This window comes from Mus caroli, chromosome 8 (assembly GCF_900094665.2).
Source record: "Mus caroli chromosome 8, CAROLI_EIJ_v1.1, whole genome shotgun sequence".
Lineage (NCBI taxonomy): Eukaryota > Metazoa > Chordata > Mammalia > Rodentia > Muridae > Mus > Mus caroli.
In genome coordinates this window covers 38,696,032-38,711,278 of record NC_034577.1, presented here as the reverse complement: position 1 = coordinate 38,711,278, position 15,247 = coordinate 38,696,032, and the positions used below count along the sequence as shown (strand labels likewise).

At 42.3% G+C, this 15,247-nt stretch overlaps 1 protein-coding gene across 1 annotated transcript in view; it reads right to left on the bottom strand.

Moving 5' to 3' along the window:
- Mtnr1a (melatonin receptor 1A) overlaps positions 1–14,522 on the bottom strand; it is a 19,937-nt gene extending 5,415 nt beyond the window's left edge. The window contains exon 1 of the mRNA XM_021170942.2: positions 14,228–14,522. Within this exon, the coding sequence (XP_021026601.1) occupies positions 14,228–14,420 (193 nt within the window). The 5' untranslated portion in view covers positions 14,421–14,522. The remainder of the gene's footprint in view (positions 1–14,227) is intronic.
- Positions 14,523–15,247: the final 725 nt, after the last annotated feature.

The following is a 15,247-nucleotide window of genomic DNA, read 5'->3' as shown; positions in this document are numbered from 1 at the left end:
CCTTGATAGACTAAATCTTAGTTCTGAAGAAGAAAGTCTTCTACCAGCTGGTGAGCCATGGTGTCACTAAACTGGAAGTAGAGACTGTCACTGATATACCTTGGGTTCTTCATTTCAATGAATCAATGTATATGTGTGTGTGTGGGGGGTACTATTACTGTAATCGGTCTTAGTGATTGAGAGGGAAGGCAGGTTGTTATTATACAATAAGACTCGTAAACTATACCTTAAGGGCAAGAAAGTCCTAGGAAGTTTTAGCACTCCCAGATCCTGTAAATAAATCCAATGGAAAGCTAAGATAGCCCAAATCAGGTAGAAATATCAATTTCCCAGAGATTTAGAAATAAATATATGAGCCACCCAAACAGGTAAGGAACCATGATGTGTGGAGGGAAGAGAAAATGGGGAATGGATAGTATGTAGAACTATTCATAAGGATCATGTGACCAACCGCAGAGATGAGCACTAAAATAATTATGGATATTTCTTGTTTACCATGTTGTCATGCTACTAGCCATTGTTTTCTCTTCCCTTATGATATCAGCCTGCCATCCAGTCTGTGGGGGAAGTGAAGCTTGCATTTCAGTAAACTGTAGTGTATAAGTGAAGACTGTGACTCAGAGGGAAAATAATAAAACTCATGTAGAGATGAATAAGAACACGGCTGTCTTAGGAAAGCTTTGCTGCGCTCCAGTTTTCAGAAGAACAGTGACATTTTGTCAGGCGTCATTTTTGGTACCTTCTTTATTAGGAAGTTACTTTTTGACTAAAATAAATATCCACTTGTCAAGGTACCGTAAGGGGATCTACTGCTTTGATGGTGTGTTGAGTCACTTGAGGCAAATTCAAACAGTGCTCCCAGAATTCTCTTCCCCATAAGATTTGAATCAGCATTGCTCACAAAAGATGTTCTTTTACTTGACACAGAAGAGAAGAGTGAGACAGCCACTGTACTTCTCATGCTTGAAAAGATTTGTTAGACACTGATGTAGCTCCACCATGAAGTTAGCCGGGCGAGACTTTAAGAATGTCCTGTCATGGACCAGACTTTTATGGCTATATTAGGCACTTCGTTGCTTAAAAGAAGTCTGTCTCATGCAAACCTCATTCTGGCTTGCCTTTGGATAGCTACTTCTGCATCACGTGGTGAAGTCACCATGCTGACACAGACATTGTGGCCTTGACTTTAGGTTTCTGTCCTTAACGTTGCCACATTAACCCTTCCACAACGACAATCTGTACATTGCTGTAATGTGAAGAGAATGGACTTTCTCCAGTGTGCTCTCTTCAAAATGCTGTCTGCAGAAGCGCGGCCGTAAACTCTGTCTTCATGTCTGCTTAGTCTCCTTACTGGATAAGCCTTACCAGGGTTGCTACTAATGCCCGCCTCAGATCCTCTTTGGCAAGAGACCCCGTTTCTCTCTGAAATATCTGAGACCCACAAGCTCCCGGTAGGTTCACAGTGGTTTGGTTCTCCAGAGACTGCCCTCAATGACCAACGGTCGATACACAGAGACAAAAGCCACATTACAAGCATGGTCAATGCTGTGGATGGATTTATACACAGAGGCTTCGAGTTGTAGATTAAGCTAAGCCCAGACTTTCCCTGAGTTCCCATCCTTGCTAACTCTCTCCCTTGCCTTATGTTGCTTAAAGAACCCCTGTCAAGACTCAGCTTAACCATGACAGATCAACTCTCTGACTTAAGTTTATATAACACCTCTTTAATAGGAAAGATCTGTCAGCCTCTTGCCAGGTCTGATGTCATTTGATTTCCCCATGTGTGTCCTTGGTAAAGACAGTCAACTTATCGTAAGTTAGCAGGCTGCCATCTCAGATATACCCCGCTCTGCTGAAAGAAAAAAAAAGACCCTTTAGTGCTATCACTCTGCCTTTCAAGCAACATTTATGTGTTTTAAAAATCCCAAAAGGCTTCCCTACTTGAGAGAGGATGAAGCAGCTGACCACACAGGATCACTCAAGCTTTCTTTGGTGGGATGCTCTCTGGTAGAGAAATTGTCCATAAAGTTTAGTAGGACTTGTTGGGACTCTGATGAGGAGCTAAGGGTGTGTATGAGGGATTATGAGCAGTCATCAGTGGGTCTACAGTCTTGCTTTCTACACAGTTAAAATCCAAGGCAGAAAAAGGAAAAAAAAAAAAAAACCAAAAAACAAAAAACCAACAACCCGAATTGGCCCAATGATAAAAACAGAACCTTGGTAGTTAACCTAATTTAACCAACTTGGCTGGTTTTGGTTGGGCCAAGGGGAGAGATTAAGATTAGCGACTCTCTCATAAGAATAGAGAGGAACAGCCTCATTGGGCCACCAGCCTTGCCATTCAGCTATGACAATGTGCAAGAACTTAAGACAGCCCTGCAGCTCTGTGATAACCTCAGGTGGTTCTCTAAGGAAGCTACTGGCTTCCTGGGAGAAAATGAGAAACTTAATCGCTCACATAAGCTAATCAAGCTTTGTAGGGAGAAGGAGATGGTCTAAATGTTTCTTGGCATCGATCTCTGCTCCTTTCACCCTCTCTGCATGTGGCTACGCTCCCTGGAGCAAGCAACACACAAGCATGCACACTCAAACAGAACCTGGGGCCCTCGAAAACAGTGTAATCCAGGACTCTGCCTGTGGTTCTTAGGAACACGGAGCTCAGCACACAGTAGGTGCTCAAGAGAGGTTTTCTGGAGGAGCGTACTCCAAGTCTCTAAGTGACATCTACATAGTAAGAATCAATTATTCTCCTGCATTTATCTACCAAGGTTCTGTTTTTATCATTGGGCCAATTCGGGTTGTTGGTTTTTTTGTTTTTTTTGTATTTTGGGTTTTTTTTTCCTTTTTCTGCCTTGGATTTTAACTGTGTAGAAAGCAAGACTGTAGACCCACTGATGACTGCTCATATAGATTTTTTTTTTTTTTTTTTTTTTTTTGGTAAGCAACTGAACTTCAGCAAATTCATAGATTCAGATCCAAGAGGCTAGGTTTCATGAAGGACTTGTTTTAAATGTATTGTTTACAGCCAATTCAATGTGGATAGATGTTAATGGTCTGACAAGAGGAAACTGCTAGGCTACTGGGTGGAGGTGGGGATGGGGGTGGGGGAGGATATTCTTTGGCTGAGCAAGGGGACATTCAAAGCAGTTTTTTTTCCGTGGTGTGTGTGTGTGTGTGTGTTTCAAATCCCAGGGGGCAGTATCTGACATTCCCGATTTTAAAAGGTCTGGTGGCTTTAGAAATGTATCTTTTCAGAGACTAGAAGCAATCTGCATGCCAAGTATAGAAAAGAGTTTCTGTCTGGATTCACATCCTAGCCTTGGCGGTTGCTCGTCTTATCTCTGTTAAGTCGGTTTCCGAGAGCATCCAGCGCCTTGCCCTGTCGTAGACCAAGGTGATAGTCGCACTGGTGAGGACTGAGAGAATGTAATGAAATGCACTTTGCCTTGGGTGAATACTCAGTTCTCAGTTCTGCTCCCCTGATGGGAACCACGTGTGTTGTTTTGCAGAAAGTCCTTGTCATGTCTGAAACCAAGGTCTGATGAGACTCCTCCCATCATCCCTCAGTAATGGACATACCTCCACTTTCTTAAACGCTCTTCCTCCCGCTGCCAGCTGGCCTTTTCACTCAAATACTCAAGCAAAGCTGGCCCCGGCACGGTCTCCTTCCTTTCAGGGCGTTTGTAACCCACTTTCTACCGATATCGGGACGCTACCCATTCTCCACACTGTGTGAACCTTTTTTTTTTTTTTTTTTTTTTTTTTTTTTTTTTTTTAGCACTCAGTGACCCTCTTGCCTATCCGTTCCTCCGCCTCTCCCATTGTTGCCTAACACACTGCTTACAGGCTACCCTGTCCTTGGAACACAGTGTTTGTGCACACTTTCCACATTATAGCCTTCGTGTAATACCTCGTTTGTATCCTACACTGTATGCATCTGAGAATTTCGGTACCCTCGTGTCTCCCTGGCGTTACTTCTCTTCCAGATCTTCAGTCCCCGCTCCTTGTCTCCAGCTTCCCATCTGACACTCTATCTGCTGACTTAAAGAAAGTTGGAAAGTGTCTCACTTGCCATATGAATACAACACACATACATCAAAACTGACTGAGAAACATTCAATTCCTTTAAAATAAAACAAAGCACACGCCCTTCTGGTACAGTCAGGATCTCAGTAGTTGTTAAATCCCCCCAAACCTCCTGTGTGATTTCTTCATTTGGCTACATTTGTCTCAGAAAGACAATTTAGACGAAATATAAAATATTGACATTATGTTACAGCCTGTCTTCCTTCAGAGGGTAACAAATGACTGACAGCTGCACTATTCTATCCACATCCAAGAATTAGGTTGAAACAAACAGGTAATATGTCAACCACATTAACAAAGATTAAAAGAATCAACATTGACTCCATTAGAGGTGGTGGTCTTTGCTTCCGTATCTACTCCCCCCCCCAATCTTGAATCTGGGAAAAGCCCAGGTTAATTAAGCAAATTAACTGTACTAAATGATAGCTCTAAATTGCTAAATCCAAAACATCATCACCCTCATGATTTACAGCAAGAAAACCATGTTGCCGATTTACATATTAAATTTAAATCAAGGCTAGGGCACGGAAGATAAAAACTAGCAATAAAACAGTATGAAGTAAGGTTCCCATAGAAGGGAGTTTTAAGAGACTGCAGAGATGGATGGCTCAGAGGCAAAAATGCTTTCTGCTCTTGCAGAGGACCTGTAACTCCAGTCCCAAGCGTCAACACTTTCTTCTGGTCTCTTTGGGCCAGAAAGTTTTTCTGCTATGTTAACATGTTGTGATTCATATAGCTTTTTAGTGCATGCTTTGTTCTTATCTATTAGATAAAATAGTTTTAATGGCTGCATAAAAACAAAATCTAGGCAAACTGGAGAGACAGCTTGTGAGGAATGGAATTCACATTACACACAGTGCATCTCTCTCCATCTTCCCAAAGATGTGTCATTGCCCTGTGAGGAAAACTTCCCAAAGCCTTTTTTCCAGTATTTGGCGATACACAGCATACAATCTCTATCTGTGATCACCCACTTTGAGCTAGCAGATCAGACCTTCTTTCGGCTCTCTGACACTTGGGCCCCTTTGATCAACCTGTCCCACCCATGTCTAAGGCACTGTCCTGTGCATAACTTCATTCACTTAAAATCACAAATAATATAATAATTTCAATTTCAAATTTATGTCTTACTTTTATATGAAAATAAAGTGGACAAACCTTTAGGGTACTTGCTAGAAAAGCATGTCTTTGAAAGTAGGTGTCATTTTTTTTTTTAAAAGAATTTAAGGATGTGGGCTGGAGAGATGGCTTACTGGTTAAGAGCACTGACTCGTCTTCCAGAGGTCCTGAGTTCAATTCCCAGCAACCACATGGTGGCTCACAACCATCTCTAATGAGATCCAATGCCCTCTTTTGGTGTGTCTGAAGACAGTGACAGTGTACTCAGATACATAAAATAAATAAATAAATCTTTTAAAAAAAAAGAACATAAGATGTTCTATAATTCTTTTTTTTTTTTTTTAAATATTTTTATTACATATTTTCCTCAATTACATTTCCAATACTATCCCAAAAGTCCCCCATAGCGCCCCCCACTTCCCTACCCACCCATTCCCATTCTTTTGGCCCTGGCATTCCCCTATATTGGGGCATATAAAGTTTGCAAGTCCAATGGGCCTCTCTTTCCAGTGATGGCCGACTAGGCCATCTTTCGATACATATGCAGCTAGAGACAAGAGCTCCAGGGTTCTGGTTAGTACATCATGTTGTTCCAACAATAGGGTTGCAGATCCCTTTAGCTCCTTGGGTACTTTCTCTAGCTTCTCCATTGGGAGCCCTGTGATACATCCAATAGCTGACTGTGAACATCCACTCCTGTGTTTGCTAGGCCCCGGCATCGTCTCACAAGAGACAGCTATATTTGGGTCCTATAATTCTTCGTATTCATTGCCGTGTGGTATATTTGTGAGATGTGTGCACATGTGTGTCCTTTTTTTCTTGTGTGCAGAAGCCACAGGAGGACATTGAGTCCTCTGTCACTCCCCTATCTTAGTCCCTTGAGACAGGGTCTCTCACTAGTCCTGTACATCACTGTGTCAGCTAGGCTGGCTGGACAGACTGAACCTCCTTCCCTGTGTTTGAGTTACCACATGTGTGGCCTTGTCGAGCTCTTATGACAGCAATAGGGGATTTGAACTCATGTTCCCATGAGTGTGCAGTAAGTGTCCTTACCCACTGAGCTATCTCTTTCTCCTCTACATGCTGTGCCTTACACAGATTTAGAACAGAGACCTTTACTCTGAGGTAGTATCAAGAGTTTAACGGCCAATCATATTCTAGCTTGCACTGTGAGAATACAATGAATATTTATCCCAATGAATATTCAATTCAATCAACACTCAGCTGGATATCAAGGCAGGTAATCATCCTTCCCAGCTGTATGCATTAACAACTCAAGTTACCTGGAAAACCGTGACTAATAGCACTCCCCTGTGTCCCTTCCTTAGAGGGCAATCCCTTCAATGTGATTGTCATCAATGTCCATCTCCCTGGGGGGAAAATGAGTGCTTGAAATCTCAAGCCTAAAAATGTAAAAGCTTGTCTGCAATACTATTAAACCTCACTGAAAGTTTCTATGCTGTCATACCTCTCTTGTGAGTCAACTTGCTTGGCCAACCTATTTGAGAGGTGAGAAAAACGTGGGTACCAGTTGAAGAGATGCCTTTACAGGGCTGAGTGGATGAAATGAAAAGCCCACGCAGAGCTATGTGCATGTACCGTTATGTCTTTAAGAAACATCCATTGACTGCATCTTTGATGGTCTAGAAACCCTAAGAGAGCATGTGTGTTTCTGTTTTGGAAGGCAGGGTCTCTCTGCCAGCCTGACAACCTGCACACAGGTAGGAAAGGAAGAAAAATCAATACAACCAGCCTGTGTAAATCAATGTTTGCCTATATCCTTTTGACTCATATCTCATTATTTAGAGGTAAGTATTGAGAAATGCAGAAAGCTTCTCACTCAGCAAATCAGTAGGTGTAAATCTGCAACTTAAAAATGGAATTGAACTGAAATTGATCAGATTGTATGTTCTTCCATTCTTTCTCTTAAACTAAAAGGAAGTGATCATACAGAATCCTTTGGAGAGTTTTTGAGGTATTTTTTTTTAAACCAATTTGAAATGATTTTAAATCTTCATTTATAGAACAATCTTTTAGAGTGTATACTTCAGTTATATAGTTAAGAATTCCATTTAGACATTCTGGAACTTCTTAATAAAAGATGTATTTTTCTTTTAATTATATGTACATATATATATATATATATATATATATATATATATATATATATATATATATCAAGAGTGGTACACACTCTTAACTGAGGATCTATCTCTCCACCCTCTTATATTCTGGAACATTTGGTTGCACATGTTTATACACATATTTAGGGATTATAATAGATATATAATATGTTATAATACCAAAGAATTGGCACGTGAAACACCTCTGCATTATTGTAGCTGTCTCCATTCCTGCCCTTAATCTTATTAACTCCTCTTCCATCATCATCACCATCATCACCACCACCATCATCATCACCATCACCACCACCACCATCATCATCACCATCATCATCATCACCATCACCACCATCATCACCACCATCATCATCACCATCATCATCATCACCACCACCATCATCATCACCATCACCACCACCACCACCACCATCACCATCATCATCACCACTATCATCATCACCACCACCATCATCATCATCATCATCATCATCTTGAGCTGCCTTTCCCTTCAAGTCCTACCAGGAGCTCCCAGCGTTAACTGAGGGCAACCACAGCATTGACCAGTCACGGAAACTTGTTACAGGGAACTTAACTATCATGATACAGCGGAGCAGCGGGGCTCGTAGGGCCCGTTTCCTGGTGAAGGATGATGGAAGTCCCTTTAGAAAGGATGTTAAGAATCTGCAATATGTTCAACAAAGAATATACAGGGAGCATAGGCTTCCTATGAGCCCGAGTCCCCATAGGACGTATGTGCTATGAGGGTGTGGAAACATTGGCTAGGAGAAGCACGTCACCGGGTTCCGAGACCTTAGGGATGTATGGTCTAGAGACCCTTCCTACATACTCTCTTCTTTGTTCCTGTTCTCCAAGAAGTGAAAAAGATCCCGCTGTCCTGATGATCTGCCCAAAACGTGGGTCGCTGTGATCAGAGACTGGACCCTTTGAGACAGACCATAAGCCACAGTAACTCTTCCCACATAAGTAAAAACTTGAAGCGCCATTTTCTCAGAGCAAAAATGAAAGTAACTCATGTAGGTCCCAACCCTTCGATTCCTGCCTGAATTTCACTTTTTGCTACTTTGTATTTTCTATTTGTTTTAGGATAGAATACTTAAATTAAGGTCAAAAAAATAAAAGCAAACTAAATAGAACTAATCGTTGCGTGCTCTATAGAAATACTGTATACTGTTATTTATATGTAAAGTCAAATATGGCAGGTAAATAGATGAGTGAATAGGTAAATAGACAGGTGTGTGGGTAAGTCCACTGGGAGGCTGCTTCTAACCTTATCTTCCTAGGTTGTGCTGTGGGAGGTTAGTATTAGCCGCATTGACTAGACAGAGGACCTGTGTTCCTCATCCCAGAGGCACACTACACACAAAGATAGTCATGAAATTCAGCTTGGATCCTGACTTTAATTCCTGGGTTTGGGTTTGGGTTTTTGTTGTTGTTGTTGCTGCTGCTGTTGGTTGTTTTGTTTTGTTTTGTTGCTTTGTTTTGTTTTGTTTTGTTTGGCATTGCCCGGTTGCTGGGTTGTCTGTGTTCTACAATAACAAAACCTGATTCCCGGGCTATGACTTTGGGCTCTCCATTTTCTCAGCTGCCTGACGAGACTGTGATGCAGACAAATGAACTGTGGGAGACTGCTTTGAAACCTGCGTGCTGTGCTATGCATTTAGTTATGGAGTGTTAGAGGCCAGATTTGCTACATGGGAAAATAAGTAGAAACCAGATCAAATATGCTATTCTGGGAAAAGTATGACCAGAAAAAAAAATGCAGTTTTATTAGTTTCTTGTTCTAATATTCTCAGGTTTGGAAATGCTTCTAACACAGATTGTTCTATAAAGTTTTTAAAATTCCCCAAGTGTTGGACTGGAAAACTAATTCATATAATTGTTGCCATTGGTAAGGTATACATTACATATAGTAAATGATTTGATTCTGTGCAGAAATAATCAGTCAACAATGAGCACCAGTTTTTGTTAAGCCAATTACGGGTCACGGCAATAAGAGAGTAAAGTGTTTCCGCTCGTTTAGATTAATGATGTACTGAGAAACTGGCTCAGCCTGCTGCTTTCAATTCATCCCAAAAGATGAATTATTATTATATTTTTACTAATACTCTGGTTCGCTTCTAATTGCTGCTCACCATAACATTCACAGTGAGGAAATGCAAGACACAAAATTCTTTTTTGGGAAAAACACTTCTGAAAGCATAAAATGATTTAACATTTTTTCCCAGATGTCTGTTATCTTTAAATAAATTTCTCTTTCTTCCAATTATCTGGTATGTGTATATTTTATTTTGATGTCTAGTGTTGTTTTCAAAGATCTCACGGGGCATTGATGTTTGAATCACTAGTAACCCAGGTGACAAGCCAGTCTTATGACCCTCATACAGACATACTAAGTTGATGGAGCAGGAGACAACATATTATTCTTTATATTTGAATTCTTCTAACGGGTAAAGTGCTAGTTTTCATTATCTATGGGTTACAGCTGAGGGCCATGTGCTACTACTTAAACTTCAGTTCTGCCGTTTTCTTCTTAAACAGTGTCATAACTGAATGGCAAGGCTGGCCACTGACAGAGGCTGCTCCTTTCTAATGAATATATCCTGATAAAGAGTCACAAAAATTCTAATCTCTCCCCTTGGCCCAACCAAAACCAACCAAGTTGGGTACCACAGGGGCCGTGGAACAAATCTGAACAAATTTTGGCCCAACCAAAACCAACCAAGTTGGCTAAGTTGGATGAATTGATCCCTCATACACACCCTTAGCTCATCATCAGAGCCCCCAGCCCAGGTTACTAAACCTCACCCATAGTCTCTCTACCAGAGAGCATCCCACCGAAGAAAGCTTAGTGATTCTGTGTGGTCAGCTGCTTCACCCTCTCTCAAGTAGAGAAGCCTTGAGGGGTTTTTAAAACACATAAATGTTGCTTGAAAGGCAGAGCAGATAGCATTAAGGGATTTTTTTTTCAGCAGAGAGGGGTATATCTGAGATGACCACCTGCTAACTTAAAGGTAAGCTGTCTGTCTGTACCAAAGACACACGTGGGGAAATCAAATGACATCAGACCTGGCAAGAGGCTGATGGATCTTCCCTACAGAAGAGATGTTATCTATAACATAAGCCTCAAAGCACAGGCTCTGGGCCACTGGCTTTAGCAAGTCCCATGCTTCTCTGTTACCCAACACCACTATCCTCATAGAGGGGCATTTGATTTATTGAGAAGTCTCATCTGCCTGCACGGCTATCCCTTGGTAACCACAACAGATTTGTTCCACGGCCCCTGTGGTACCCAACTCTACAGATGGTCAGGTTGCTTACATCAGGTGACAGGATAGCGGCATAGAAACGATGCACAGCTTCCATACAGTTTAAATCACCTCCATGTTACTTATGCTACCCAGAGCAGATGCCGACTGAGAAGACACCAGGAACGTACCTGTCATCCCAGCTACTCTGTGGAGGTGGGGGGGGGGGGGGGGGGAATTCCTGAAGCCTACAAGTTCAAGACCAGCCCAGAAAATTAAAGCAAAACCAAATTGTGACTGCTATATAACATCTCTCATGGAGTATTTACGGAAACCACACATGCCCAGTGTCTTTGACCCTCAATTGGTTGATCTCTGGATGCGGACTCCTGGAGATATGAACCTATCCCTGGCATGAAATTCACTCCCCACTCTGTCTCATTCTTGTTGACTCCCAAGGGGGCTTGGAACTTGGAGTAAGATGGGTGGTTTATTGAGGGTGCAGAATGCTGTCAACTATGTCTGTGGCTAGAGAGTCACTCTGGGGGAGGAGCAACATTCCCTTCAAATACACATGTTTTATTTGCCCTGCTATACATTCAAATTTAACACCAATAATGATAACATGGGGGTCTACGGTAGAAGGACACAAGTCATAATTAGCAACCAGGCCTTTGCTCTGTAGTGTTTTCAGATCTGAGCAGGGGCACCTATCTGCTTCTGCAGCGAGCACCACAAAAGCACACATTCGCTCAGTTTTCCAGGAGTGCTTGGATTGAGTTTATCCATGATGTTGTCTGCCACAGTGTGCTCTCTCCTGATGTGCAGCAAACCTTCTTGATGCTCACAATCATGGGCACTGAGACCCTAGTATGGAAGCTTTATAGAATTTTGAATTTTCTATAAAGCCCAACAGGCTATACCTAAAAGTCTAACATATTGTTAATGTTCATCTTTTGTTTATATACTATACAGCTTGAATAGACAGATAACTGAATTTTGAACAGGCAGAATATTATATTAGGAAAAGTTTTAATTAAGTGTAATGTACATAGAGAAAAATGCAGTTCTGCTTTTTAGCAAGCCAAAAAAAAGATAATAATAATAATAACAATAATAATGTTCAAATGCCTATTTAGTATTACTTTCTCCATCTTTTTCAAAGTATTTTCATTTCATTTGATACTTGCAACAATTACAACAAAGCTTTGTGCGGGGCAAGGGTGTGGGTGTTATCCCTGTCTGACAGACGTGGAAAGTGAGGGTGGATCACAACTGATTTCCTGGATTGGTATGTATACAGTGAGAATCTTATACCCACTTTAGATGCATCATTTCTCGTTAGCAAAATTTGCACGGGAGCAGAGCAGACAGTCTGTCAACCTTTCACATCTGCTTGGTTGCTTAAAGGCAGTGCCTGTTATGATTGACCAGCCCCACCGGTCATAAAATATCAGAGATTTCTTCCTGAAGACATCAAAGGCAAACGTAGTCTCTTGAGAAAAGGAAGAGGGCAGAAATAATTCTGCCATGGTACCAGACTTCTGAAGGAAAGAACTGCTTTGAAAGTCAGATGTGTGTGCTAACCTTATCTTTTTCCTCTGTTTCCCAACTTTCCCCTTTTCAAAAAGAGGATGTTTTTATTTTTATATGTATGAGTGTTTGCCTCCATGTGGGTATGTGTACCACGCGCATGCCTGGTGCCCGTGGATGTCAGAAGAGTCTGTAGGATATCTGGAACTTGGAGTTACCAATGGATGTGAGCTGCCATCTGAATGCTGGGGACTGAACTTGGGACCTCTGTAAGAACAGTCACCGAGTCGTCCGTCCAGGTTGCTATTTTTCTCATCTTCCCGTTTTTAAAACCAACAAAATAAATTGAACAAATATATAAATTGCTCAATCATTAAAACATTTACTTAGTTTGCCTGGAACTCAATCTGTAGACCAGGCTGGCTTCAGAATCACAGAGACCCAGCTGCCTTCGATTCCCAAGCACTGGGATTCAAGGTGTGCACTTGGCACCTCTGAAACTTTTAATAGGCATCTAACAGTATGCTTGAATCAGCTAGCTCTCGCTATGGTCCAAATCACTATTTATTCTTAAAAAAAAAAAAAAAGCCTCAAATGGTTTGAACTCAATGATGGTGTGTTTGAGCCAGAAGTCTAGTTATATAAATATGATGCTCTAAAGCTTTGCAAATTAAAACTCACCAAGGGTCTTCTGTACAGCGAGTGGAATGAAGTATATGGACTCCTCAAGAATTTGCTTAGACAATAATGTTCAAAATAGGAGGACAGTCGGGGTACTTTTCCCAAGCCACCAGGACCGTGAACGCCTTTTATAGGCAATGTCTCATAGGATTCAGACTTCTCAAGTAAAGGTTATAGAGACCAATGGAGCAAGGTAGGTGAGCTCCAGGCAGGAACCCCAAGAATTAGAGCCTCCCACTACTGAGCCTGGAAGACACTGAGCCTCACTGCACCCTTCTCTGTAAAGTGAATGAGTCTGACGCCCAGCCCTTGGGCTCACCCAAGGACTTTCTGTATGGGTGCTCAGGTCCCCAGTGCAGCCTGTGGAAAGAGACTCCTAGCTCTCAGAAGGGGTGTGCTCCCCCAACTATTCACTTATCCCAACTATTCACTTATTACAGTGGTGGAGATCAAGCCTAGGGCTTTACCAATGCTCCACAAACAACAACCACCAAGCTATTGAATTCTGAAGACTGGATTCTAGTTTAGGCCGATCATCCGTGAAAGGAAGTCATCCCGTTTTCTAAGCCAAACTGAATTCACATTATCAGATATTTTCAAACTAATTCTTGTACTTTGCACAGCCTGAAGTGTTGCAGAAGCTAGGCCAAAGGTGGGCCACGTGCTGCCTGAATTTGAGTTTTCACCAACTACCTGGTTTAGGACAAAAATATCATTTGGGGCCATTTATTTAAGCAAATGGATTCCCCCCTACCCTTCGACCAAAAGTTTACTTCTAAACCAGGAACAGAAATCCAAGCAATCTTGATGCTGTTTGAAGGCATAAAAAAAGCTTAGGAAGAACCCACCAAGCTGCTCTTACGCAGGGTAACTAGGTCAGCTCATTGCTCCAGGGAACCCCAAGTGTAACTCAAACACAGAATTAACTCTAGTCCTATATTCTATGCAAATGCATTTCTCGCTACAGTTTTCATCTTCTAAAATGCAGATTTGACGTGAGGAACAAAGGTGCTTCCTCAGCATTCTTAGCATCTTCCCAGACTGCCTTGCAATTTGGTGCTATTAGCCGAAAACCACACCTGACAACAAAAGCCAAGCAGAAGCGCTGTCGTTTTGGCGGCTTCTGCATCTTCTAGTTTTGCGAAGTTGGGGAAATGGATTTTATGCAAATTCAAACAACTGATGATGAGTTCGTTGATCTAGATGAGTAAAGAGATGCTGTGGGAGGGAACAGAGTTTTACATCTCTAAGAACTGAAGACTCCTGGATGATCTTTGTCAAGGCATCTTATAGAGGGACAGGGTCAAGAGAAAGGAGGGAAAATTATTCAAAGTCTCATTTCTCAGAAACGGACTTTCTGAAGTTTTCTCTGTGTCCTGCAACAGGGCTAGCGCTGGGAAAGGTGCCTGGAGCCCCTACCTGAGTTCCTGAGCTTCTTGTTGCGGTACACAGACAGGATGACCAGCAGGTTGCCCAGAATGTCCACCACGATGGTAAAGATGAGGATGAAGGCCAGTGTTGAGGCCAGCCACGATGGTCGAGGTCTCCCTCCCTCCCCGCCGCCTGGAGCCTGCTGAGTGGCATTGAGCAGCTCGCTGCCATTGCCCTTCATGGTCCCCTGGGTGCCTCACCGCAGCACAGCCAGGGCCATCGTCCTGTCGCTCGGAGCCCTCAAGTGCCCAGTTCTGCTCGCGCCCTCTCCGCCACTTTTTATGGCCCTCCCGCGTCTACTTTGCATCCTATGGTTGCTTCGCGGCAGTCCTGCTCGCTCCAGCCCCTCCCAGTGGTAGGACACCCTCTCTGCACTTGGCCACTGCCGCCTGCTGACACCTGCTGTCCACTGCCCAGCAACTTGGACTCGGAGGTCTCACAGTGCGTGCACGTTGCGCCCCCGTGTGGTGAGACTCGGTGAGACACGTGGAGGCATCAAGTGGAGGGAAACTTGCACCCTGGAAGGCCTCGATTCACAGACTTGAATCCTAACCAGGACTAGATGCCCAGGATGTCTTATCCGGAAAATGAAGATGAAATAGAATCTAACTCATCAACTTTCATAGTCAATGATGTGTAAAAATAAAGTAATAATGATAGTAAATCACACCCTTTCCTTCTGGCATAGCACGATTTAATGTCTGTGCTGTGTGTTTCTGGCAATTAAACGAAACAAAAGGTAAATATTTGCAGATGACAGGTGTATATGTTCTTTTGAAACTATCAGTGAAAACAGAAACTCGAGATAATAGAAGCAGACGTAGAACCACAGTGTAAGATTTCTGGGAAGTGTATTAGCCAGCTCTGTACAGAATGGAACAAAACCCCAAAACTTTCTTCAACACGGGGAAGGAGACTTACACAAGACATATGTTCTCATATTGAACACTTAAATTTTCATGCTCTACATATATTTTATGGCAGTCCAATTCCTAAACATTTCCAAAG